The following is a 27,922-nucleotide window of genomic DNA, read 5'->3' as shown; positions in this document are numbered from 1 at the left end:
AGCTCTCCTTTGGCAGGCCACTATATTAGTCCTTCAGAAGGTTGTTTGTGGGTGGTGAATATCGATATGAGATTCCTCTGTGTTTGTATTTAAGTGTGGTATATTCAGATCAGAGCACTTGGCATGGTGGTTAGAAGACGGAGCAGTGCTCTTGCGCCTGGCAGTGGTCAGCGCCACGTCCTTTAGAGGAAGGTGGAAGAAGACTGGGCAGCTGAACAGGTTGCCCACAAGCGAGGTTCCTTCCTGACCTCTATCAGTTGGTGGTCAGCCTATGCCCTAAAGCATGAGGTTTTGTTTAATTTCTGACCTTAAAATGTTATAAAGTATCGCTTTGGATGTTTTTTGTTTTATTTATGAATGCCTAGTGTGCCAGTGATGATTGTCTRTGTGAGTTTCTACAGAGTATTTTTCATGATTGTGTCCTGTTTTCCAGGAGTAAGCAAGTGTGTGTGACTCGTGGTCTCYGTTTACATTGTATACCTTTCTTTGGTATTATTTATATGAGCAGTCTGAATATGTATAATGTAGCTCTTTCACTTTTAAAGCATCTCTTACTAATAGTAAAATTACAATGTAATATAAAAAATAATGCYTATGCTAAGATGGAAATTCCTATTAGGAACAAAACTCAGTATTGTCTGTTTTTAAAACTATTGAATTGTTCTGTATAGTTGTGTCATGTAAATTAACACTTAATACAAGAAGATCTTTTATTTACTCTATTTTTAACCTCATATAGATGGTTTCATCCAAATATTACTGGGGTGGAGGCAGAAAACCTACTGTTAACAAGAGGAGTTGATGGCAGTTTTTTGGCACGGCCCAGCAAAAGTAACCCAGGAGACTTTACACTCTCTGTTAGGTAAGTTTACATGTTGTTTGTCTTTCTCCCCAGACTGATAAGGTTCTCCCTTTGGTGCTGTCCTGTAGGAAACAATTGGAAATGAACTACTTGTGATGGGAGCATTCCTTCATCTCTTAGTCTGTTCACTTTTTTCCTCCTGAGGAGGATCCCAAATACCTTTACACAGCTTGGGAAACCACAGTGTAGTGGCTTCTGATTCTGGAGACAGCCAGGAAAGTTCAGGGGAAGTAGAAGCAGATTCATAATTGCATTACTTTATGCCATTTAAAAATCCATTTGATAACCATCTAAAAGTAGCAGAGGTGATCTGAATTACTGATCGGGCACTTGCGAGGAAATGTTCTCCAGACTGTGCCCTTATAGGGAAAGTCAGCAAGTTTTTAAGGGCAACTCCAGTGCTATTTCAGCTTCCCAAGTAGGCCTTTTGTAACAATTGCCCCGACACTGTGTGTGTAGCGATAGGGAAGGGAAAGGAGAGTAAGAGGAAGTGGATAAAGGAAAAGGGAAAAATAGGATTGGCGATCAGAATAATGTTGCTTGGATACCTTTGAGATAATGGACCTTGTTTAACAGAGGTTCTTTCAGAGTTGTTCCTCATTAATACTAGAGAATCTAGGAGCACAAATGACTTGCATCAGCCAATGACAACTGTTTATTAAAGGAGAGATGTTAGTGTGAATTTCTAGGTATCTCTAAGTCCTTAGGAAAACTGGTAAGATGTCAGATTCTTTGGATTTGACTACTGGGGTCCATTTAGTACTTAAGCTGCTGAAAAGGCATTAGTAGAGAGACTTGAAATCAACACTGTAAAAGGGAAAGCAGCAAACAAGCTCTACCAGGGTGCCTTGGAATGCCGAAGTCTTCCCCCCCCCCCCTTGTGTTTGTGTATGCAATTCTTTGGAGTCCTTGGGGATTTCTTTTGGAGACTGTGGAGCCGCAGAGCTTTCACTGGCTTAGAGCATCCCTTCATTACGGGAATTCAGTTTTCGTCCATTCTTTACTAACTGCTGGACAGCCGCTTTCCCTTCTTGCAAGTCACTGAAATGTGGCTGAAGCACGCTTCAGATGTTCACTTGCTTAGCTATGCTGCACTATTTCAGTTGGAAAGTGATATAATATGTAAGTATGGATTTCTTCAACTCRAACAACAGAACACTAAGTATAGAAATAATTGACTGGAAATCAGCTGACTTGTTTTTTTTGTTTGTTTGTTTTTTGTTTTTTGTCTTTGTTTCAAATATTAGGCGAACTGGAGCAGTCACCCACATCAAGATCCAGAACACAGGGGACTACTATGATCTCTATGGAGGAGAGAAGTTTGCTACATTGGCTGAGTTAGTCCAGTATTATATGGAACATCATGGGCAGCTCAAAGAAAAGAATGGAGATGTTATAGAGTTGAAATATCCGCTGAACTGTGCTGATCCTACATCTGAAAGGTCAGAGAAATAGTGGTGAAAACCCCAGTGTCCATGCATTGCTTACCAAAAGCATGAGTTATCCCTGTTAAAACGAAGGTCTGCTTCCATTYGATGAAAAGGTAGCCCTGTCTTACACTACAACTAGTCCCACGATTTCAGTGAGATTACTTGCAAAGTAGACTAATGAATATGATTAAAGGTGAAAGCATCTATTCTGAAGAAAATAGGTCTTGAAGCCTTCCTCCTGGCATGATATATAATAGTAAAAAAGGACGGCATAGTTCCCTTGATTCTTATTGGGAGAATGTTTTATAGTTCTGCCAGTGCTTCCTGAAGCCCTTACATACTGCAGGGAATTCCCAGGTATAGTTCTAGGCATAACTTTATGCACTTTTTCCAGCAGTAGGCATGTGTAAGGCATGTGTAAGAGTGAATGACAAATGCAAATGTTTGATTGCAAACTTGTTTTTAGGAACATGGGTGATAAGGGGAATCTGAGACTTCTGGCATATATTGAGGGAGTACATGTCATGGCCAGTAGATGTCAGTTTTTTCCCAGAAATKAAAAGGCAAGGAAAGACAGTAAAACAATTTCCTTCACTCCTCAGAATAGCTTTTATTTAACACTAACAGGGAAGTCTCTCTGCTAACAAAAGATGGCATTTAACTCAATGCAAGTGCATGCAGCAAGAAGTGGCAGAAGCAGTGGAAAAAAGTGTTTTGTTTTTTTTTTCCTTCAATAAACAAAACTGATTTGACCCTCCTTCAAYAATTGTCTGAGTCTTCCCTGAGGCTTTCTGGGATTATTGCCTTTCTAGCCATGTTTCTAGAAGAACTGAGACTTAAGATTATCCTTTCCAGTTCTGAATATGGTGGAAGGGTGAGGTCTCAAAGATACTAAGTTCCCACAGGTTTCTTGGGAAAGGACATCCCAGTGAAGGAAATGGAACAACAATAACTGCCATGACTGAGGAAAAGGCTGCAGTGTAAGCTTACACTTACTAGATACCAGAGAATCCATTTGGATTGTTGTAGAAGACCCAACCCAAAACTTCATTTGAAGCTTGCATGAAATGCAGATTTTAGTGCTTGTAGAAGTGCTTGTTGTGAACTGTTTCTATAATCACATGTGTTCGTGCCTGTGTACTTCCAAGACTCCTTTTGTCTTTTGATTTTTATATACTGGGAAATTTTCTGTAGACCTGGACACTACTTCAGCCTGCAATCTAGTACAAGTGTTTTGGGTTGTAATAACTGTTTAGACCAAGTGGGTTCAGCTGTGGCTAGAATGACAAGTAGGGTACCTATCTGTTTCTTGTTCTATTTGAAGGTGGTTTCATGGGCATCTCTCTGGAAGAGAAGCTGAAAAACTATTGACAGAAAAAGGAAAACATGGAAGCTTTCTTGTGCGTGAGAGTCAAAGCCACCCTGGGGACTTTGTCCTTTCCGTCCGGACAGGAGATGATAAAGGAGAGAGTAATGATGGGAAATCTAAAGTGACGCATGTCATGATTCACTGCCAGGTATGATGAAGCAGGAGCTTCTTTAATAGTACTACTTCTATGGGCAGTGGGTTTTTTATTCTAACAGGAGGGCCATTCTACACCGCTCACGTATTCAGGGAGTTGAATAAGTTTCCTCTTTCCCTGTGGTACTGTATGTGCTATATATCATCTGTTGGATCCAACTGACTAGTTTGAAAGTTTCAACATTCAATTAGTGTTTTATTTTTGACTGCTTGCCTGACTGAATCATGTCTTGCTACACCATGCTGTCAAGTACCTTCTAATAGATTTAACTTTGATTGCATCAGAAGTCTGTCTCTAATCCTCTGCTGATGGAGCCCTTCATGTTCATGAATCTCCTTAAGCAGGTTGCAGTCTCTTGGATAAATCATATAAAAATAGTAGTAATTGGACAAATAGAGATCCATCTGAGTATATCTGTCTCTCCTGTCATTTTTACAATGTCTCTCTTGATAGATAAGCAACATTCAGTAAATATTTTGAGTATTTAATCCAAGGAACATTTTAAAAGCTTGAATTTAATAGAGGTTAGTTCTCCATTTAAGTACTATTACATTATAGTCTTCTGATTTTCATACATGCACAGGGTTTGCTGTTGAATAACAATCTGTGTACTTTTTTCCTTTTAGGATAAAAGATGTTGCAACAACTTCATTATTTAAAAACAGCTAAAATGCAATAACAGAAAATTTAGAGATAGAAATGGCTAAGACTTTAAAAGCTGTCACTGCTAGAATTTATTTATTTATATTTTTCTGGGAAGCTGGGGGCAGTAGGATAGAAACTGTTTTGTAGATTGTGGGTGTAGAAGGGACCTTAAGATGTTATGTAGTCTGCCTTACCAAGTCTGTCTAATTCTCCATGAAGACAAAATTATTCCTCGGAGAAATAACTTCACATTTCAGTGTATTTTGTTTGTATGGTAACCTTTCAAGAAAGCCTTTCCTTGATTTGCAGGTAACTACCATTAGCCTTTACGAGACTGAGGAAAATCACTTTCCTTTACTTCCTTAAAGTTGGGATGGTATCAGCCAATACCAGCCTTTCAGGACCTAGTGACAGACTGTTTTAGGAATTTGAATCTATTTCCAGAATTAGCTTCTGGGTTCTAATCATGTAGCTCAGATAGTCTGCTTGAGCTGACTAAACCTTGTTTCAGAAGGAAACAGCTCTCAAGGAGGCAGATAAAGTGATTTTCATTATGGAGGGCAATCCTTTTTGTCACCTAAGCGTGTGTGCCTGCGCACGTGTTTCCTGTTGTCTTTTTATTAAAATTTTACCATCCYTTAGTGGAAGGGCCTTACTAGATTTCTCTACTATATTTTTAAAGAAATCTTCTCATGTGTTGCATAGCCTGAAGATATTAGTGTAGACTTCCTCATAAGAAGKGCATTTATTTTGATTACTGAGCATCTGTCTTTCAAGGATCTAAAATACGATGTCGGTGGAGGGGAGAAATTTGACTCTCTGACAGATCTAGTGGAACATTATAAGAAGAACCCCATGGTAGAAACTTTGGGCACAGTATTGCAACTCAAACAGGTGAGTGAATGGAGAAAATACCACTAAATTTTGTTACCTTCAGCATATACTGTTGGGGAAGTGCAGTTTTTTCCATGTGTTCTATGAGACATCGTTTTCTCTTTCCTAATGCAAAAAATGAAGAAATAAAATTTGTGAAACTGGATGAAAAAGTCAATTAAATCTAAATGGGTACAGGTTTTTTTTTTTTTTTTTTTAGCTGCTTGTAAAGAATAGACTCTTGTGGTTCTGATGACTATAGAACTTCTCTTGGCTCTTCCGAGGCCCATAATGATTGCAAGAGTAGTCCACAGATGAGACAACTTAATGCATTGAAGAATAACTGTGAGGCTTTAGATAAAAGCAATTGTTCCCTTCTCCCTCCCCCCTCTTTGCATGACCTGTAAAATTTTGAAGGCCAAATGGATATCTGGATCCTAGAATTCTACTTGTGTTACCTATATAAAATATACTTAATGGAGGGGTGTACAGTGCGTTTGTTTTAACTGTTGTCTTGCAGTTGTCATTGTTATACCATTGTTTAATATTTTGTACTTTTCTTAGCCTTTGAACACCACCCGTATTAATGCTGCAGAGATTGAAAGCAGAGTGCGAGAGCTAAGCAAGCTGGCAGAGACTACAGATAAAGTCAAGCAGGGCTTCTGGGAAGAATTTGAGGTACTTCATTACATTTCAAATGTTATATTAATGCTGATGAATTTCTGCGCTACTAAAAAGCTAGTTTTGTTGCTGCCTTCCCAATAGTATCTCATCTCCTCCCCCTCCATCACTTCAAATCCCTGTCCTTGTCCCCTTCTCCTGTGTCAGGTACAGCTCATGTTAAAATCTGGCAGTTCTACTCTTRTGCCTGCTAACTGAACGGTTGAAATGTCTGCCTTTTTTCTCCAACCTGCGAGCTATCCAAGTTCTTCAATGCTGTTCATTCCATACCTAAGCATGATCCCTCCTGTATTTTTTCCCCATCCTGAGGGAGCCTGAAGTTCAGCTGTCGTCATATATGGCCCACCAGGACAATTAGTTAGGCACGTTCCTGGCTGCCTTTTCTCCATGTGGACAGGAAGAAGTCTGTAGGCAGGATTAACATTTCCGGAGGCAACAGCCTATTCCTAGCCTCTTCACTCAGACCCGGGTACCAGTGCAGTAGCAGTATCTGATGCAGCTGGACCATGTCAGATTTATTGTGCATATGAARGTGAATTACATTGTGCCTTCTCTGGCATGTCTCAGTGCAGAGGGATGGTTTGGTATGTGGCCTGCTGTGATTGGGAGGGAGGATACCACTGCTGTAAGAAAACTTCAGTGAGATTTCTCAGTCAATATATACTCTTGCCCTTGATTTTGTGGCTTCTTTAATAGCCATTTTTGTTGCTCTTAAAACTATTGTGAAGAGGGTAGCCTCACAAGTGACCTCTGAGATTAAAAAACATTAATTATACRTATTCCTTGGGCTCCTGGGGATTTATTTTTGTTTTGTTTGGAAGTTTCATTTAACTGCAGCCAAAATTCCATTTCCTGCCCAGATAGCATTGCCTTTTCTGTTCTGCATAGCTCTTAGGTGTTTAACACAGCTGTGCTGGTGCAGCTCTCCAGGCCTTTGAAGCCCTGATGATTTCAGGGAGCACTTACATTTGAAGGAAAATACAGCTGAAACTGGTAATTTCTCAAGTAGAGAAAACTAAGTGGGAATACTACATAACAGATTCCAAACTACTTGAGTCTACGCTGGGGCCTAACCCTTCTCTGACGACTGGAGTGACTTAACAGCTGCATGTGAATGATGATCATAATGAGAAGCTTTAGAAGTGGTATAAACTGGCCAAAACCATTATGTTTAAGATGCACAAAAAAATCCATAGTGGAGTGTGGAACTCCACCGGCAGATGGCAACAGGAAATCAGAAAGTCCTGTGATGTAAGCTCCATCATAAAGAGGCTGGTTTGGGCTATTGTGAGGCAGTTCTTAAGAAACTACTTGAATAGTGATGGATTTGCAAAGCGACAGTCCAAAGAAACTCTCCTCTGGTCAAACGTGTTCACTAGCTCAGTGCACTCTCCAGTCTGCTCTGTGACTGTTCTGGAAGGGGTGTGGGGGGGAAATAAAATCATGAAAAGCAAGGGATTTTTACCAAAGAGGTAACAAACTTCTCCACAAATGTGGATGCAGTGCAAGAAARTGGGGTGATGGGGAGGTGGAAAGACACAAAATGAGAATTCTGCTTCCTATTCTTTGAAATAGTTTWTTCTCCTAATTGACTGCCTTCAAAGTCTGAAATAGCTAGGATACCCCTCCTCAGTGAGGAAGGAGCAGGAAAGCCCAAGATAAACACAGCTGGTAAATTAAAGACAGCACCTYAAGCTGTTTGGTTTAAATTGGTAGCAGTTAGCTTCCTCAGAGCTGTATTGGTAGGAATTGTACCAGGTAACTAACCTGGGGTGCTTGAGCCACGTGTGGGTTGTAAGCAGGTGAAGATTGGCCCAGGTCTGCTGACCAGTCAGAATCCCAGGTGGAGGTGGAAAGCAAGCCAGCAGAGGCTACTGTGGTCATTCCTAAGGACTTAGGGCTCTGTTTGTTAAACCTACTCAGCAGYAGAGTGGTGGATCCTGTGTGGAGCAGTTCTCATCTGTTGCTTGTGAACCCCTCCTGGAGGTAAAGTGGCCTCAGCCCTTGAGAATTACCTCTCTTGCAACATGTGAACTTTGATATGTGGCTCTTTGTAGCTCTAATGGCCCAAACTTGCATCTGGGAATGAACTGCTTTTTCCAAAGACTGTGATCGGTGGTGTACTTCATATTACGGTGTTTCATCTCGATTGTGCCTGTGATCCCTGAATGGTTTAGCCTGAACACGCAATGAACATGATTGTTGCGAGTTAGCCAAGTAAAGTGTCTGTTAGCAATCTTCCCTGGAGACTCCATGCGTACCTTACTCTTATTCWGAGGGCATAAAAAGGAAAGCGTATACCCAGCTGGCTTGCCCTAGTTATTGGTGCCGGCTYACTAGAAGCCCTGTGAATTAATGATTTTTCTTGAGGGAAGCACTCTTGTGTGGTGCATTTAGGAATGAATTCTTGATTCTTCAAAAATGACTGAACTACTGCTTGGCATTTATGGTTTTTCTGACCTGTGCTCTTTGTGGAATAAACTTGTCTTGTAATGGATTTGTCAGTTGGTCCTTAGAAGCAAGGTGTTTTCCTGTCCTATAATTTTCCTGAGGACAAGTATTTGCTAGCAAGCCAAAAGTCTTACAGAGAAAGTAATTTTAAGAGATGAAAGATTCTTATTATAAGACATTTCGCTTTTCCTTTTACTGCTGTTAGTGAGGAYAGCACTAATCCTCAAGTTATGATGTGGTATTTTGGGGGGGAATGAAGCAACCTTGTAGCAGTTTTAATGTTATGGTTTTTTCATTCACCTCAAGTTAAGCAATGGCTGTCAGTCTTGGGAGGAAGCATGGAAGCAAACTCTGGGCTGTCCATGAAACTCTGCATGTGCTGTTTATGRTTTGGCTGTCCAGACAGTAGTTATAAATTACTTGTCTTTAGGCATATTTAAGGATGTACCTCTTGTCCTGTGAACCACTAGGCAGAAATGTTGGCAGTCTTCTGTAATGTTTTTTGCTTCTGAAAAATGGCTGTTTGGTGAGTTTAAGGCTTCAATAGTGTAGTAAAATACAGAACTACATTTCAGATTTATTGTTGCATTATGTATATCTCTTAATGGACTTGTTACAAGTTGCTGCTGTTCGTGGATATCTCCTCAGGGATGCTCAAAGCAATAATAAACTGTGTGAAGTGAAGATGTCTGAAGTTACTGTTTCCACACACTTGTTTCCATTTTATAACCTGCAAACAAAGCTTAGCTTTTGGTTCTTTTGCTTTGTGTTTCATTTGTCCAAGACCTCAGTGTCAAGTTTTGATAATTTATATAAAGGTTTTCAGTAATACTGTTTTAGCCAGGCATCTAAAAAAAAAACTCTTGCAAAGTGGCAGGAGGCAGGCTTACTGCAAAATGCYGTTTCACCCACGGCTAGTGATAGCAGGCAGTGCTTTATGGGAATGTTTTCTGTCTTTGCTTCACAGACATGAAACCTTTCAACTCTCCTGTGTATGGCTTTTGTTCTCCAGGGCCTTTGGTTTCCCTGTCTTTAGAAGGAACCTAATTGTCCAAGGTCAATACACAAGACAGTAACAATAATGGAGACCAAAATAGAAGTGAGCAAATGTGCCTGACATGCCTAAGCTTTAAAGCAAAAGTAACCTCTGAAAGAATATTAAGGGTGGTAATAGCAAAAGGAGCAGCTCCCTAAGTCTCCTGATGTAAAGACATCTAGTTTCTGGTCCCTCTAGCCATGTTGCAAATAGGGAGATTTGCTACCAGGCAACACTGCCATGAAGTGTGGAATTGCTGTTGTCCCTGTCATATTAATTGTGAGTTGGGCATAGAGAAGTTACGACCTTGTCAACAGGAAGAATTTACAGGTTTTCTTGTTTCTGTATTAGGATGATTTATATTGGCTAACCCTGTTTGCAGTTACTTGAGCAAGCTTAAATATCCCCAATGTTCTCAGGCTAGTCCAAGGAAAATCTCTGCAAAATCATGTGCTGGTTTCGTGAAATGGCCTTGTATAGATAGAAGAATCTAGGAAGTGGTATGTGGGTGTGGGATTTCTTATTTTTGCTCAAGTATTGTACATTGGCATTGTTTTGGGCGTTTTACTTGTATTGTCCGTACCTTCGAAAATACTATGGCATTCCCACGTGGACTTTGGCCTTGTTGATTTGACTATGGGTAGACAGGAAGCTTATTGTTGAACAAGGAATCAAATTTTGCTCCCAAGTCTACTGGCCTGTCCTCCCTAGTTAGTCGGCTTTATAGCATCTATGTGTGTAATAAGAGAGTGACAAAATTTGGCTTCCTTCATTTGGTGAATTAATTACTTCTTGTATGAAAGGTATAGYAGAATTTACAAGTTCAAAGTACTATTGCTACCCTCAGTGCTAATTTGCTTCTCTGGCTTTGTAGTGCCATCTGTGTGCTTTGATTATTCTCATCCTAGTGGGKTTTTTTTGTTTTTTTATTTTAATGAGGGCATAGACAAGAATATTTCACTATTCTGCTTCTRACTGCCTAAGGACTTTTCAGTATGCTTGATACTTAAATACGGTTGCTTCTGATGTGCTTTATTGGATTTCCTCTTATCTCCTTCCTCTTCTTTAGCTGCCTAGAGTTGGTCTGGCTGTGGTTTGCAAGCTGTTGTGGCGTTGCTGTAACACAGCCTTTATAATCTCAGGGGACGTGGCTTTGGGACTTTCGAGCAGTGTTGCTACACACTTGCCTCATCTGAAGGAGAGGAAGGAGGCTGGTGGGTAAGGCCTAGAGGGATCTAGAACAGCTCAGATGGAGAAGCTTAGCTTATAAAGGGCCTTACTCCTTTGCATACTGGCAATGATTTGAACATGTTAGTTATTAATCACTATCAGTACTAAAGCTGATGACAGTTCAGTGGGCAACTTTTAACCCCTTACCTGCCTAATTCAGCAAGCAGGAGAAATGTGCAATTACTACTAACTTCTAAGCTTGGTAGGGAAGATCTAGTGATAAATGCCTATTTAGGCCTGTTCTGTAGGATGTCGCTTGTGTTTTTTGGTTTGTTATTTAGAGATCCCTTCCAGATAGCTAGATTTTTGAAGACAAAATTCTTGTTCCAGTTCTTTGTAGCCAGTTCTGTCTTCCTTGTGCAGTGTTCCACAGCTAAAAGCTTTATGGGACCAACTTGTATCTGCTTGGTCAGAACAATAGCATGAGAACTTTCTGGTTAGAGTCAATGTGGTTTAAAGAAGCTTTGAATTCATAGGTATGTGACTATAGACAGAAAATAGCTTGCCTTGTCACTCATTCTGTAGTATTTAAGTCAYGCCTTCTGGTGCCTTGGAAGCAATGCTGTATTGAATTTGAATGGAGAAACCCAAGATCTCTCTCCCAGATCCTCAGCRGGCTTTAAAATCAAGTGGCAACTTTTCTGTGAGAGAGGATCACAGAAGTGATGGTRAAAGAGTCTGTACCTCTCTTCTTTACTGATGTATTGCTGCTTTTAATGAAACCARTTATTTGTGCTGTTTTCATCTAGACTTTACAACAGCAAGAATGTAAACTTCTATATAGTCGTAAAGAAGGTCAGAGGCAAGAGAACAAAAACAAAAATAGATACAAAAACATTTTACCCTGTAAGTATTAATTTTTTTCATTATAATGTAAATCTTTTATGCTTTTTATGCTTTTCTATGCTTTATTTTTTGTTGGCTGGTAAATAGTGTTAATTAAGCACCAGTATGCTGTATCTTGTCTCTTTAGTGATGATTTCATCTTATGTTGTCAAATTAGTCCATACCATTTCCAATTTGTGCACGAATATGTGGTCTTTGTAGATACAGATATTTTGATTCCCTGATATTGTGTTTATCTTCAGCTTTCATATAAAGGCGTCACATTCCTAAACTGTTATTCAGCAAATTGGAATGCTTAAGTTTAAGAGGATTAATTTATAGTACAAAAGGGCATGGAATGAATCTAGCAGTGTTTAGAAGCCCATTTATATTGACCTAGTGCTTGACTGTCCGTGCCCTCGTGAAGTACTGACTAAGGTGAATAAACATTTAGATGCTGTGATCCAGTTTCTTAGGAACTGGACGCTTGTCTTGAAGAAGATAGGAAAGGTTGAGTATTCTGACCACTTATTTGAGTTTGACAACTTATTTCTGGTAATGGTATGGAATTACCGATCTGATGGATATTTAAAAATAGCCATGTGTTCACAATTGTAGGATGCAACTGCTTAACATATTTATATATATTCTTCTAGTTGATCATACCAGAGTTGTTCTACATGATGGTGATCCAAATGAACCTGTTTCAGACTATATCAATGCTAACATTATTATGGTAAGTGTACTACTACCTACAGGAGTCTCTTATTGGCATAACTTATCTGTTCTTCAACATGCTCACCCGATTCCAAGTTAGTCTTTTTAAATCTCATTTGTCATCCTTTGTTAAATTGTGTTTTGTCTCTAGCCTGAATTTGAAACGAAGTGCAACAACTCAAAGCCAAAAAAAAGCTACATTGCTACTCAAGGCTGCTTGCAGAATACAGTGAATGATTTTTGGAGAATGGTGTTCCAGGAGAATTCTCGAGTTATTGTTATGACAACAAAAGAAGTTGAAAGAGGAAAGGTAAAAAYGGAACCTTAATTTGGCCTTGGGAAAAGTCATACATTTGAGTGCAAGTAAGAACTAAACTGCCTTAGTTGCACTGACTTACGAGTTGAAAGCTGAAAATCTGGTGCACCACTGCTTTCTCTGGAGACCTGGTATGAAGGTGCTGAGTGTCCTCTTTTATTGGTGTCTGTGGGAACTGAGGATGCACTCCTGTCATGTCATCGGGTTTACTCACTGAATTTTGGCTTCTGAATGTGAATGCAAAGTTATTCAGGGAATGAGCCTGTGGAAAGATGAGCGTAGCCAGAGAGGCATTCTGCATGTTCTAAGGAGTTAATTCCTTGTTCCTGTAACAAAATATTGCTATTTATTTTTAGCTTACCAAGCTTTTATAGACTTTATTAGGAAAAGCAGAGTTGTGGGGTTTTATTACTGTAAGAATGAATTGAGAATATTCCTAAAAGCTAGAAAATGATATGAAATTTGTTGCCTCGGATTCACCACATTCAAGTGACATTTACTGGGCTCTGCTAGAATGCAATTCTCCTCTCTGACTTTACTTTCCATGCTTGATTTTGATAACATTCTTATGTGTTGGGCTAGTGATTTGGGTTGTAACTGCATCTGGTTAAGAATCCCTCAAGCAGGCATGATTTAGCACTTTTATTCTTAAAGTCAGGTCCTTTGCCTCTAACTGCCCTGTTCTGCATGAACACAGCTGTTTGTTCAGCCTCAGTAATCTGTGAGCCCCTTGTGAACTGCTCTGGCAATATTCACTGCTTTGAAGGAAGAAGTTTTCCTACGATGATGTATTCCAAGAACCTCTCTTTTACCTTTTAACATAGAGATCTTGCCTATTCACTGTCTTCTGGCAAATATGAGGTTGTTTTGTTTCTGGGTTCTAATGGCATATGGCAAAAGAAAACAGAATGACAGGAAATAGTTGAATACTGGTATTCTGGCAATGGTGATGTTCCACTTTGTGTACAGTATAGTTTTATCTTGCTTTGGAATGTGTTGCTTCTGATTTTTTTTTATTTATTTTTGGTAAATAGTTTCTGTTCTTATTTTAAGTTTCTCTGCTTTTTTTTCCACATACTGTTGTCCACCTTTTTCATGAATATGATAGACCTGTTTCYGAGTGGAAAGCTGTTATCTTGCTAAATGAGTGTAACTTTTGAAGAAATCGGGGGTGAAGGTATAGCTCATGTTTTACTGTGCATGACTGATAATTGTGGAGGCTCCTTACTTCTACTGTGAAGGACAAGAGTCTTTATGTGCGCAGAAGATGATATTAGTAGATTTTATGGGCTATTCCTCACCTGGTTATCAAAACTGCTATTGCTGGTGTTTATAAAAGCCATGGACTCAGTTTTGTGGGTTTTCTAGGTGTAATAGACTTGTGCCCATTCATCACTTTTTATGAAGGGACCTTTGAAATACTTGATTCTGTTTGCTTCCTGAGAATACACTGAAGGAAGGAGACGYTATCCCTTTCCAGTGACCGCTTTCTTAGATCTTTGTGTTGGAAGAAGAGAAATTTTGAGATTGCTTTGGAAGGGTTGACTTGAATACACGTTTTTTTTGGATAACCTACTGAATGGGCCGTGCTCCTTTGCAGTTTCTCTGTGATTCTTTCCAAATTGTGCAAGCCTGCTTTCTGTGCTGTAGTTGTTTATATAATGCTTTAATGTTTGATTACTTAATTAGTGCTGCATGCATTGTTTTGTTTTGTTTTTTTTTTTCTTGGTGCCTGTTTCAATTCTTCAAGAATTGCGAATAACAGTCCCAGTCCTGGTATAAAATAAAAGCTTTTTTATCTCAGGCCAAGGTGCTTTCAGATCTGCAGGAAGGAGAGAAACCTCTGGATCAGAGATGACTTCATGAACACATTGCCTAAGGAAGTGAGGAACTATGAAACGTCTCAGATCTGCATAGAACTCTGAACATGCTTTAGAATGCACTGTAGAAGCAAACAAATACTTACAAATTAAAATAATGGTGTTTTGGAGGCAGTCCATTGAGCTGATCATATATGCATCCTCTGTATCAGACTAATGCTTGTTTTAACATTGCACGTTACTGTTGAGGCTTGTTTATAGCAACACTTGCTTTTGTGTTCAGAGTTCTGTATTGAAAATGCAAGTTATATTGACRTACAGTAAGATCAACATTTTGTGTTTAGCTTGTATCCTTTTGGAGAAGTGGGGGAAGAGGGCAAAAGTAACAAAAAAAGCATCTTGTTGCCTAAGTAGGCTGGAAAGCATGTGTTCAAGCCTTCTTTTTTTTTTTTTTTTTAATTGTCTTCTGTTGGCAGAAGAAACTTCCTTGTTGCCATATTTTCATATTTGCAGTTACTAGTGCATATTTATGAGAAATATTTCTCCACAGTACTTAATGTTTGGTCTGCATTTGCGATTGCTAGAAGCCGTGTCTATATACCCACTGTAATTTCTCATCCAGATACTGTGTGGACTAGCATTGCAGTCATAGGTTAACAGGATTTGCTTTCCTGAGCTTTCACGGGAACCAAATGAAAGCAGTGAACTTGCTCTTTGGTGTGTGTAATATACCCCTGGCCAAAAATAATCTTCAGAGAGAAGTAGCACACAAAAAGCTCTAAGCTTCTAAAGCTACAGATGCGTTAGGCTTCATTTTCCCCACAGGRAACAACTCTTTCTTGCGTGGTGGCTGAATTGGAGAGCTAGGTTAGCCCTTTTTGCTCCGATTCTAAATGACACACTTCCAAGTTTCATGTATGCTAAAAATGGTTTATGCCTTTGGCTTGTGTTTATTCTGCAATCTGTTAGATTTTGACTGTAGAACAGTCTGTAAGGCTGTTGCATTCCACTGGAAATTCTCAGTACTTTGAAASCAGTATTCGGTGGAGATACAAGTAACTGTATCCTAGTCCTCTATTTTTGAAACTATTGAGGATAAGCAGGTATTAAGATCRTCATGAAAGCTGCTAAGAGGAGAGATTGCCTGTACTTTTGCCTCAAATCATCCAGTGCGGGTGTGTTTGTTTTTTTGTTATGAGGAAAAGAAACCTTAAAGGTACTTTACTTTGTCAGTTAGCTGGCCAGTTGGTGCTAGTAATTGTCCTCTACCTATTTACAAGTAAACCCCTCAAATTTGTACGTTAACCAGTTCATGAACCAGCCTTACCTCTTGCCGATTACTTTTTTGTTTTGAATCTTGCAGAGTAAGTGTGTCAAGTACTGGCCTGATGAATATTCCCTAAAGGAGTATGGTGTTATGCGTGTTAGGAATGTTAAGGAGAGTGCAGCACATGATTACACGCTAAGAGAACTCAAGCTTTCTAAAGTTGGGCAAGTAAGTATGTTAGTAACTTTGTCCTTTTAATTCAGGTTGCAAATCAAGAATAAATGGCAGAAATTGACAGTTTCTTTGGAGTCAGTAAAAGCACTAAGAGTGTAATAAATTGAGCCCTGTCCCTTTCTTCGAAGTTCCAGATTTAGTTCCATACATTTTGTCTTTGGGATAATTGAAAATTCATATATTTAGTCACTTCTTGGTAGAAGATGATGCATGCCTGCAGAGCTTTGAGGAAATCTGGAAAGAGGGATGATACTGCTCTTAAGTACAGATCACATTTCAGTCTAGCTGGGCCTTTACTGGTGCCCTTTCAAGAAGGTATTTGAATGTCTTGTATTATTTTTAATCAAGGCACCTTTGGTCTGCATCTGATCTAGGGGCCTTCCTGTTCTTCAGTCCTGTTTGCTGTTGTGTTTCCAGGTTCTGTAGATCTGTTTATTTTTTTGCTTTGCTTTCCCTGAAACTATACCACTTCTTGCCAAAAGTCTTTAATACAGCCAATGGCCCGTAAAGCTGRGCCTAAATTGTGGCACAATGGTAAGAAAAAGAACAGTAATAAAGTGTATGAAGCTTGTTTGACTTAATGAATGTTAAGTGAAAAATAAACTGGTTGTCTATGGGTCCAGTGTCTAGAAGAGTGCTTTAAGTGAAGGATTTGAAAGAGGAAGGAATCAGCAAACTAATGTGGTAAGGAATGCTTTGGATGAGAGTGCAAAAGTAATTGTGGAAGAAAAACAAGCAGGGTGTATTAGGTGATATTTCCATGGGATGAAACTGAGTGGGGAGAAGTGTGCAATATAAGTGACACTAAGTAGGACAGTATGTAAGTTGTTAGATGAAGGTCACCATTAGTTAACCTTGGACAGAACCTTGCCGTGGCTTTTAACAATGAGGACAGAAATACTGTTGGAAATGACTGCCTGAGAAAAAGGGGGAGCTAAGGAAGCGGGTGATGTTCAGGCCAGGAAGAACTTTGACTTGTTCTCCCTTTTAAAGGGAGATGTCATACTATAGATACGGAGGAGAAGGTTGGATATGCTACCTTCTGGTCTGAGTTAGCTTTGCCAAATAAATGCTTTTAGCTGGATTTTGATCTGAAGAATTGCATTCTTTCACCTGTTGACATCTTCCTCCTAGGGGAACACAGAGAGAACAGTTTGGCAGTATCACTTCAGAACCTGGCCTGATCATGGAGTCCCAAGTGACCCTGGTGGTGTACTAGACTTTCTAGAGGAAGTGCACCACAAGCAGGAAAGCATTTCTGATGCAGGGCCGGTTGTGGTCCACTGCAGGTACAGTGCTGCACTATGCAGTCTCCTTCTGTGGGGTTCTGTTGGGCTGTCTTTCCTGCGAGGGGGGGAGAAGAAAGCTGAGAACTTTAAAAGAAAGCAATTTTCCCCGTAAGCTACTTGGGTTTTCATCTATCAAGTTCTTTTTGCTCTTTACATTTTTGGGAAATGTTGCATTTTAGATAGGTGTGAAATGGTTACCTTTTAAGCAATCTGTCTTTCAGAGCATTCATGTTGGTATGAATAAAAATTTCTGAGGCTGTATGAGAGGTGGTGTCAGTCTTGTCTAAATATATTCCAGGTACAGCATCATGGGAATTTGTCTCCCACCCCACCTCCTGCAAGTGAGACATCACTAAGTCTCAGCATATAAATGAGATACTTTTCATAAGGCAGGGAAGTGTTAGACTTGACTTTGTAGTTCTTTGATTCAAGGATGTTGTTAAACCCTAATGTACAGAAAATGCTGTTAATGACTTCTCTCTTCCATGTAAGTTGTTTAGGTCTCTAAGTGCTTTGGTCCGCGTGACCTCACCTGGTTTGACACTTTGGCTATAATTTAGAAGTCTAATGTGTCTTAATATTGGGTGCTTGCTTAGACTAGGGTTTCAATGGCTATTCAGAAAGCAACATGGTTATTTATTTTTATTTTTTYCCCCCCTTCTCTTTTTACAGTGCTGGGATTGGGCGAACTGGGACTTTCATTGTGATTGATATTCTTATTGACATAATCAGAGAAAAAGGTAGGGTTCCCCCCACTTTTACTTTCTTTTGGAGCACTGTGATGGTATCTGACGTTTGTCAATAAAAGGAGTGTTGATAGAACAGAGGACTTTATTGACGCTACAAAATGAGTGCTTGTCCGGTGTAAAAGGGTTCTTGGTGATTCACTCCTCTTGACTTAGTTGGAATCAAGTTGCTGAAACCCTGCTCCAGTTCTTCAAGATAATGAAAGCTTCCAGCTGAGGATTAGCCAGGAATCTGACTCTTCAAACAAACAAAAAAAAAGAAGTCAATCATGCATAGGTCTGTGGCTGTCAGTGTACTCCTGTGAGTTGATGCAAGTAACTTATTTTTAACTTATTTTCAGGGAAGGATATTGTATTTAAGTATCAGCTGCCATGCACACTAGCTGAACATGTATGTTCAATTGGGTTGTATTTAAAGTCTTCCTGGAACAGTGTAAAGTGGTGCAGTTTTCTCCTCTGGAACAGCTTTGCGTGTCATGCTACAGTTCTAAAAGCCTGTGTACTGGAGATCAAAGATGAGTCCTGTGTGTTTGATCTTACCAACCTCACTTATTGCAAGAGCCTYCGACTATGCTAGATGATGAGACTGATCTCTCCCGCAAAGAGAAAATTTATTTTACTGTTCTTAACATTATGATGATTCTTTTTAGGTGTGGACTGTGATATTGATGTTCCAAAGACCATTCAGATGGTGAGATCGCAGCGATCAGGAATGGTTCAAACAGAAGCACAGTACAGATTTATTTACATGGCAGTACAGCACTACATTGAAACGCTACAACGCAGAATTGAAGAGGAGCAGGTACATTTGTCCTAAGTGTGAAATGTTCATAGGAACGTATCATTGGAGCAGGGAGTAGAATTGTTCTTTTGCTGCCTGTGACTTTTGGAGGCATGACTGCTGACTGGAGAACCAAAGCATCATGAAAAGGCTGGTTCTGCAACTGGCTTGTAAACTGTGTTCAGAGAAGTAAGCCTATGTTTCAATTCACTGCACTTAAGAATTACTGAAACCGTTAGATGGAATTGGAAAACTCTGAAATAAAGAACAATGCCTTTGGCCACTGGCAAAGGAAGAAAATCATTAGTATGAGAGGCTTTCCCATGACTGCAGCTAGTACTGCTCTACCTTCCATGAAAATGCTTTGGTGTGTGGGATTCTGTCGTTCCTGTCCCCCAACCCCTGTGCCCCAGATCTCAAACTCCTTTAACATTGTCTGGTTTTCTGGGCAAGAATAAACAATAAGGCCCTGTGAATTGATACAGAACCTTTTGCTCTGAGTTCTAAAGAGACTTCAAATCTGTCAAATGTATTTCTAACATACGATAATCAAATTCAATTTGATCTAAGCAAGATTAGCTTAGCAATCTAAGCTAATCACTCTAGTACCTATTTTGGGAGTCTAAAATTAAGTGTTAATTAGTGGAAAGGTAAGTATATTGGGCTGGAAGATTATAAAGAATGAGTGTGGTGATCCTGCAGTGCAGTATCAAAGGAAGAGAGCAGTTAGAGGAGAGACTTGGTGTGGTAAGCTGAGGGAAGGTTTGGGAATGGGTGGTGGTAACGGGAACAGTGAGGTGGGTGTGTGGAAGTACTCTGTTGCACTCAAATTCTGTAATCTACAAAAGTTACCTAGTATTGTGATAAAGAACTGACTTTCTGCCTGCTGTTCTTTTTTCATTCTCTGCCCCAACCTCTGGTCTTCGGGATTCTTATCTTTTTGTTTTGAAATTTCAGTATCTTCCCTTCTGTGGCTGCCTTGCTGCTCRGAAGGGGCTAAACCTGCAAGACTGCTCAGGCAGATGTGGGGAGCTGCATGTCTGTGGTTAACATAGTGCCAGGCTGAGATGCCAGCCTGCTTAGACTGAGTGTGTCAGCTCAGGCTTGGCACTCTTGTGTGGCTTCAGGCTTCTTTGGAGTGTGGCAGAGCTTGTTTTATATTTGCCTACATGAGGTAGACACATCATTTAGTAGAGAAGATAGATTTTTCTTCCTCTCCTTAGGACAGCTGTTGTGTGCTCTGGTGATTAGACACAGTGAAGAACAAGAAATCTCTCGTTTACTTCTTTTCCTGGCTTTGTCTCTCTTCGCCTTAGAGTTCCCTCGTATTTCTGTGTGCGTAGCTATGCAATGCAAGCCTTGTGTCCTCTGCTCTTGAATATGGTGTCTCTCAGCTGCTGTCATCTACAAGTGGCTTTGTAACTGTCTTTTGATTGCTGTATTGTTTTGAATAGTATTTTGATACTGAATGCAGCGGTGTATTTCTGTTACAGTGATCAGGCTCAGTTTAATTGCATTTTTCCTCTATTATATTACTAGCTCAGGAGGCACAAGTATAAAATTTCCTTAAACTGGAACAGAACATTGCTTTCCTTAGGAGATCTTGACCTGTAGCTAGGGCTAGTGGCAGCCATGGGAATAAAAAAGTACTCTTCAGACAAAAGCAATGCTTTGCAGTGGCTATAGGAACTAGTGTCTTGCAAAAAGCAAAACATATAGTGGGTTGGGAATGCTCCAAAGTATGCTTTGAGAGAGCAGGAAAAAAAAAAAAAAGCAAAGTTAAGTAGAGCAGTAAAACACCGTGGGAAAGGCTTGAATTTCACCTAGTCCACAAAAGATAATTTGCTTGGGGATGAAACTCACTGTTTTTCAAAACTCTTGRCTACTGGAACGTCCTTTTCTACACTGTAATACAGTTGCGGATGATAAAACCTGCAGCTGAACAAAAYAGGTGGGGTGAGTTAGGGCACATCTCCAGGAAAGCGTGCAGAGGTTGATTTTTGTGCCCTTCCTGCTTTTCAATTTGGCTGAACACAGCCCAGCTCTGATGAAGAAACTACAGTCATGCTAACTAGCCTAAGCTAATAAGGCCTGTTGTCAGGCAGCACTTGTGACCAGCTGGCCTGAAGGAGTGGAGATATGAATAGCTGCATCCATTCTCGTAGATGGGCCTGTATTTTATTTATATTCAGAAGAACTTTCCCTTTTGCATTCCCTTTTGCACTGCAGTGCTAAGAGCCTCGAGTCTTCACAGCATTAAGTATTGTTAAATATTGCCTGTCGTCTTATGGATGTAGAAGAAAAGCAAAGTGAACTGGGCTTAGTTATTTTTTTTTCCTTGAAAATGTATATATTCTTTTATATTTAGGTAACCAGTAATTCTTAACACCCTTCTATTATTCTGAATTAGGAAAGATAATTACAGTGAATTAAGTTGGAGGAAGAAAAGCCAGAAATCTACTTTTTCTTAGCTTGTTTTATCTACTTCAGCCATCTTTTAAATAATAGAGTTGATCGATTTTTTTTATTTTATTTTTTTAATTGTATAATACRTTTGTAGCAGAAATTGCCATTCATTGTGCAGTTTAAAAAAAATCAAGCTCTGGTTTTGGGCTTCAAAATATTATTGGCAGCTGTTGCCAGGTGAGAGGCTTGTACCTATAACACTGTAGAATGCAGCAGAGTTTGAACCTTTGTATTCTGTTTAAATCTTGTTTTTTAGCTTTAACCTTCCAGGTTATTGATCTGGACTGGTGGTCTGTTTGAAAGTGATTTGTCAGGAGTAAGTGGGAGGCTGAAAGGGGGAGAAGTTCTTTAAATAATAGAACAAGTTGAACAAGTTTTGAACAAGTCTCAGAAGACCATCTTGAAAAACTTCAGCCTACATTGCTATGCAGAGCTTTCTTAATGGGAACTCAGCAGCCAGGTCTCCTAGGAGGCTCTGACAACCTCTGCTGTGAGATTGACTCAGGTCAGTTGATTTAGTACTCGTTTGAGCATTTAAAAAAGTACACCCTATAAAATTTTAAAGCAAGGCTTTGATTTATATGTAGGTTTCAGTGTACWTTTTTTTTTTTGTGAATGTTTGTCTTGAAAATGGAGAAAGCCGTATCCCCCTTTCTGTTCCAGTGTAGCTCTGCTTGCTGGAGCCTTCAGTATCTTTAGACGAATGCCAACACAATTGGCTGCAGCTTGTGGCATATGTTATGGAATACAAATAACAGCTTGGGTTCTTTTTATATCAAACCTAATGGGCTAAGACGGTATTTTATTAGAGATCTTGCAAACAATGTTGTTACTCATTTGGCTACATCTCCAAGCTGGAAATAAGGTCAGTGGGAGGCCCACTGGCTGATGCTGTCTACTAAAGAATGAAGTGTGGTTTCTTCTGCCAAGTAAGATGAAGATTGTATATGAGTGCAGGTTCGCAATGTTGGTGCATCCTGCTGGAGATGGTGGTGGAAAGGGGAATATTGAAAAATGAGGCTTTTCAGCTCTTGCARCAAATAGCTAACGCCAACCTTCAGGTTCTATCTGTGCTGTGTTATATCTACAGAATTGAGATCTCTTGTGTTCATAGACAAACTCTTTTATTTCTAAATACAAGTAAACGTGGCTAGTTATACATGTAATTTCTGCGCTCCTTCAATGATTGTTTTTTATTAGCAGTTCAAAACCTGGCTTTTAATTGTGTTTTGCTTCACAGAAGAGTAAGAGAAAAGGTCACGAATACACAAACATTAAATATTCTTTATCGGACCAGACAAGTGGGGATCAGAGCCCTCTTCCACCCTGTACCCCAACCCCAACGTGTCCAGAGTAAGTTAGTTTTTGTTGTTAGTAAGTTTTGAACTGTACTAATTAATCTTTAGTGACCTCGAGTGAGAGGGAGTTATCACAGAATCTGCCCCAGACTGTTGCCCTGTACTTTGCGTTTAAACTAAATTGAGCAAAATAAATTGTCACTGAATTATTTTGTGTGTATGTGCCTGTTTTCCCTATGTGAATAATTATTTCATTTCAGAATGAGAGAAGATAGTGCTAGAGTATATGAAAATGTGGGGCTGATGCAACAGCAGAAAAGTTTCAGATGAGAAGATGTACAGGCACTTCCATGGAAAGGCAGGTATGTATGTTCAGGAGTGACTGTGCATGCCCAACCTAGAGTTGGGGAGGGGGGTTGTGTGTGGAAGAAATTAGCACAACCATAACTTTAGCTGCTAAGTGGATTCAGATTGACACTTTGATATATTTTTATAACTGAAACTTTTCTGAAGAACTTCTGCAGCAACTTAACTGAAGAAAGAGTAAAACTTTCTATTTTACAGAGCCAGCTCATCTGTGGTACTTGTGCATCTCCTTTGGAGAAAATGTATGCAAAACCAATYTATAGGAAGGATTTTTCTAATGGCTGAAACGCATGTGATTTTTTTTTTTTTTCTCTGCCCCCCTCTCCCCCCTTCATTAGGGAAACTAAATTTCAAAAGCTAATTTTAATTGAGTTGCATCTATGGTTACCCTTCCAAAGCAAGGTGGAATATCAGCTTGATAGTTTGGCCTTTGTTCTCATGTCCTTACTCAGCAGTGACATACACTGGAATTCTTTATTATCACTTTGAATAATTTGAGTGAATAATCCAGGAGAGTGGAATACTGTATGCCAGCAGAAGATGAGTAGTGGCTATAGTCTGAACTTTCCATGCTTTCCATGTCTCTTTGCAACTAATCTATGATCCTGGTCCATGATAAGAATTGGTGTGCATCTAAAGAGATTCAAGGAACATCTAGTCTCATGCTTGGTCTCATAAAAGATGCTGTGAGCAAGGTTACTGCTGTGCCTGTGTGGTGTGAGCAGGTCTCCATAAGGAAATGGAGTGAAATCACTATCTGATCTAACATCATAGCCTGTTACCAAAGCCTTTCAACTACTGTCAGCCAAAAGTGAAATCTTCAGAATCAAATTTCTTGCACTGTTGTTGGCATATTAGTAGAAATTAAATCTTTGCTTTTGCTGAAAGAGAAATTTATAGAGTCTCTTTACTCTGTTTTAAGTAGCTATTATAATTTGGTTCTTGCAATCAGACAACTGAGCAGATATTTTTTATTGGCTGATAAGTACATCTAATACATCAGTTAATGGACTGCGAATGCAGCAAAGGAACGCTTTTGAATTTAAGGTGTCTTTAGTCATTAACTTCTTTTGAATTCTTGTCTAAAGCCTTTCATCTTCCCCCCCATATTTTTAAAGAATCTAGACATCCTATTTTTCCTTTTGCATGTGGTAACTGTAAGTATGCTTCATCAATTTGGTACAGCAATCTTCTCCCAAGTTTATACCCAAAGTCTCATCTTCTACTGCCAAAATGCCTTGCAGTTTATAAGCATGGATCGGAGACTTTTGGTTTGAGTTTATAGCTTTTCTGAGTCAAAATTGAGCATTTTCCTGTAATGTAGGACAGATAAATGGTTGCTGTTTTTCTCTAAACTTTTATTTTCTCTTCCCTTCCTTTCCCAGAAATGAATATGGTTTTTAAAAAGGTCAAGAAAGAGATGGAGGAAGCTTCACGTGAATGGTGAACTTTGAAGGCTTGGTACCTTTTTATTTATGGTTTTAATCCTTCGACAGTAGGCACAACTTAAAACCATCTAAAGATTGTTTATATCCTTTCTCTCCAATACCTGATTTACAATTGCTCATCTTCCAAATAAAAGGAAATCCTTTCTACAATGTAGACAGCTACTTTGTAGAATCAGTTTTGAATCCAGCAAGCTGTTGGACTGTCATCCATCTGTTTTTGACTAGTATTTTTGTTTCACAATATGGCTATTAGTAATTTCTTATTTGAGCAGTTGTGGGATTTTGGGGGGTGGGGGTGGGAGAGCAGTGAAATGGGTAAATCCGTTATGTTTGTGTAAAATACTGATGGGAACAATACTTGATTGTTTGAAAACAGTGGATCACCTGTGTGAATATAATCAGCTACATGGTAAAATTAGTCCTGATACATTTCAAACTGAGTTTCATAGGGGTGAGCAGTTGCAGATATGAAGGTGCTTTTTGTGATAACTGATGTCTTTTTTTGATCGCAACTTAGCTGAGTGGCTGGATGGGCTATATTTGAGTAACTATGTAAGGTAGCCTTTACGTCAAATGAAACTTTTCATGTGACCTCTACCCAAAATAGGAATTTACTGCATCTCTCAAAAGACGCAGTGGCCTAGCAGTTTGTAAGGGCACTGTCTGTGTTAATTTGTCTGTGTTCATTTATTAAGCAAGAGATTGGACTAGTAGAGTTAAGGTATTCTAGAAAGCTGCACGATGACACCTTAACAGAATATTAAAAGCAGAGTGAAACAAATAACCCACTGTGCAGGCTGTTACCTTAGTATAAGGTAACCCTCTTCCCTCTTCCACAGGGGAGGTGGAAGCTATTGGGCCTTCAGTTTTTTTAGTAAGGCCTTATGTTAGTGTAAGTGGCTGAACTAGAGTTGTGTGGGGAGAGCAGTGCATGGAAGCTAGCTATCCGCTAAAATTGCCTTAGCTGAAAAGGCCAGCATGGGCAGCAAAGCCAGCAGGCTTGTTCTGGTCCGTTTTGTCAGGCAGGAGTTTGCTACCGTTCTACCTGAAGTGCCTTTCAGAGCCATGTTGAATTTGCTGTCCCTGTTAGATTAAAAGTCATGTACATCTGAAACCACTTCTGATTTGTCAATGAAACAGATTCCTCTTCTAGAGATTCTAGAAGGCAGAGTTGCTGTTAGGCAGCCAGTTAGCTGGGTTTCTTCGCTTTGTTTGCTTTGTCCTATTTACTGGACCAGAAGCTTCCCTTGAAGACATTAGCAACTGCATGTGTGGATTAATGGCAGAATTGGTCCCTAGGAGCAGGTTCCAATGATTTCTTACCAACATCTTCCCCTTGTTTTCGGGGAAGTTCTGTGACTTAGGTGGTGTTAAGGAACTATTGCCGTTTTCATACAGCATGTGCAGATGGTGAACACTGCATTAAATTGCTGTATGCAAGGGTGCAGGGCCAATGAAATTGCATTATTGGCCTTACTATGGAAATTATGCTAAAGCCTGGAATGTAATTAATGCAGCTTTGTGAAAGGTTAATTGGGAGATTACATTACCTTTTCCTGAGAGTGCTTTGCAAAATCAAATATTTGAACACTTTGTTTGAACTGAATGAAGGTGCTTCTTTAATGTTAAGCAGAATTTTGTTACTTTGCTTCTTGTCCTTTTTGTCTTTTGAGGTTTTGCTTTTGTTTTTTTTTCTTGGATTTTTGTTTTTTTGGAACTCCTGTCACCAGCATACTATGTGTTTTAATGTCATAGCCTCTAGTCTAGTCGTAAATATTTGTGCCCTTTCTAGATCTAAAATTTCTGTCATGATGAGAGAGAAATCTGGTCATTCAGTAGTGAGATATCTATTCTACATTGCCTGCCTCCCCTCCTGTCCCTATTTACAGCTTTATCCTGCTCAAAGGGATCAGTTAAGTGTTGGTATTTGTACAGAGCCATTTGACAGCAATCTAAATATTTGTTTAAAACATGGTAGAGTTGCACAAATTCTACACTTCATACGTTATAGCAAGGTGGGATGCATGTTCAGTTTGAAACCATTCTGCATCAAAATGGAAAGTCAAGGAAAAACAAGAGAAGGATCCTGAAAGAATCTGAACTCTGTTATGGACTCTGTTAATGTGATGTGTCTTAAGATTGACCTGTACAAGCAGCAGTCAGTTACATAGCCAACAAAGTTGCTTCTCATAACCTCATTTTAGCTGTTTAGAACTTGCCACTGTAGGAATGTGTTCTTGGAACCGGGGAAATCTTACTCTAGAATGTGTATTAATCTTGGGGAGCATATGGTGGAAGAACGTCAATGGCAAAGGGCGGAAACGATCCGAAAGACTGTGAATAAATACTCCATTGCTTTTTAACTGGAGTGTTAGGCCCTGCTGAAAACCAAAGGGGAGATTTTGCAAGGTAAAGTGTCCGCCTTTCATGCATAGGCGAGAGGGGTAATTTTTAGAGCTTTTTAAAAATTGTTTTAAACAATGGTTGGGTTTTATGGCAGGTTAAGCAAGAGAGAGAAACGCCCTTTGGTTCAGGGGAGATAAGTGAATATGTGGGTTTCATGTATTTCTAGTGAGTTTCTAGAGAATAAATTTAAGCATTGACCTGCAAGCTGTTGCTGTAGCAATGGAATGGAAAAGGGATGCAGTTTTGAAGTGTTCTGTGGTGGAAGACTCTATACCACAAGGGAAATCTTAACACAGCTCCTAAGGCACAATAATTTATGCCAGCGTGAATTTGCTGCAGACTTCATTTACTGAATGTTTTATAGTATACACTTTAATTTCAGCTAACTGTTGTTAGGACTGATTGGTTCTCCTATTAATTCTGACCAAACTTTACTTTTTCCTCTTAAGGTATGTGTTGGAAACACAATTAACTTCATTAGCTGTATCCTAGTTATAAAACCTGTTTCCTTTTTCATTGTAGAGATGGGGAAAATCAGCTGGTACTAGGATGTATTGTTGGGTTTTTTCCACCCATAACTTCATTATTTCAAATTAATTTTTAATTTCTCCCCTTTTAAATAGTGAAACATGTAATTAATTATTTCAAGCCTGTTTATTTATGACATTATTGTGATTTTTTTTTTTTTAATTACAGTACTAAAGACTAATGAAAAAGGATCCTCTTATTAGGTGGAGTAGACCTGGCATTTATTTTTTTTTCCTGCAATGTATGAAGTATTGTACCAGAGTATTAAATGAAATGTAATATTTTATTGAAAAATCTCTATCCTTTAAAAGGAATACTTTTAGGATGTCATCAATTTGATGTGAACCATGTAAATGTTGATAATGCGCTGTTTATTATACATCTAGTGTTTCAAAAGACTCACTTATTGCCTTTTGCCCACATACATTCTGTAGACCATTTACAATTGTCAAAATGTGACATTAAAATAATAGTTCATGTATAGAAATATTGGTGGTTGTCCATTGTTTTCTGTGCTGGTATTTATGGGTCTTAGTTCAGCTGCTCTGCTAGCTGCGTTGTGATTTTTATTGCTGCAAAGCTATACTATCAGAAATAAAAGHGTCTGTAAACATCAAAACTTAAAAAAAAAAAAAAGAAAAAAAAAGAAATAAACATCATTTTTCTTAAGATGGTTTGTCAGTT

General features: G+C 39.2%; 1 protein-coding gene across 3 annotated transcripts; it reads left to right on the top strand.

Moving 5' to 3' along the window:
* Positions 1 to 268: 268 nt before the first annotated feature.
* Positions 269 to 27,870, top strand: PTPN11 (protein tyrosine phosphatase, non-receptor type 11). Of its 3 annotated transcripts, XM_026060285.1 has the most exons (16): positions 269 to 288; positions 740 to 862; positions 2,110 to 2,304; positions 3,617 to 3,809; positions 5,238 to 5,354; positions 5,898 to 6,011; positions 11,481 to 11,577; positions 12,213 to 12,292; positions 12,425 to 12,583; positions 15,773 to 15,904; positions 17,045 to 17,199; positions 17,872 to 17,939; positions 18,596 to 18,747; positions 22,433 to 22,545; positions 22,751 to 22,852; positions 24,242 to 27,870. In XM_026060285.1, the coding sequence occupies exons 1-15, from the start codon at positions 284 to 286 to the stop codon at positions 22,818 to 22,820; spliced, it is 1,773 nt and encodes a 590-aa protein (XP_025916070.1). In that variant the 5' UTR covers positions 269 to 283; the 3' UTR covers positions 22,821 to 22,852; positions 24,242 to 27,870. The 3 variants fall into 3 exon arrangements, 2 of the variants coding, with proteins under 2 accessions (XP_025916070.1, XP_025916071.1); XR_003252574.1 differs by lacking the exons at positions 22,751 to 22,852; positions 24,242 to 27,870 and adding an exon at positions 21,449 to 21,697 and having other exon boundaries at positions 22,433 to 22,517; XM_026060286.1 differs by lacking the exons at positions 22,433 to 22,545; positions 24,242 to 27,870 and having other exon boundaries at positions 22,751 to 22,851.
* Positions 27,871 to 27,922: the final 52 nt, after the last annotated feature.

The sequence above is a fragment of the Apteryx rowi genome, unplaced genomic scaffold (genome assembly GCF_003343035.1).
Source record: "Apteryx rowi isolate R43461 unplaced genomic scaffold, aptRow1 scaffold_168, whole genome shotgun sequence".
Classification (NCBI taxonomy): domain Eukaryota; kingdom Metazoa; phylum Chordata; class Aves; order Apterygiformes; family Apterygidae; genus Apteryx; species Apteryx rowi.
The sequence above is the reverse complement of the archived record's forward strand: the minus strand, read 5'-3'. Positions and strand labels throughout refer to the sequence as shown.

Excerpts from the sequence above, each read along its gene's own strand:
- PTPN11 (XM_026060285.1), top strand. Across the intron at positions 863-2,109 it reads GACTTTACACTCTCTGTTAG|GCGAACTGGAGCAGTCACCC; the intron begins GTAAGTTTACAT and ends TTCAAATATTAG. Across the intron at positions 15,905-17,044 it reads AGCTTTCTAAAGTTGGGCAA|GGGAACACAGAGAGAACAGT; the intron begins GTAAGTATGTTA and ends TCTTCCTCCTAG.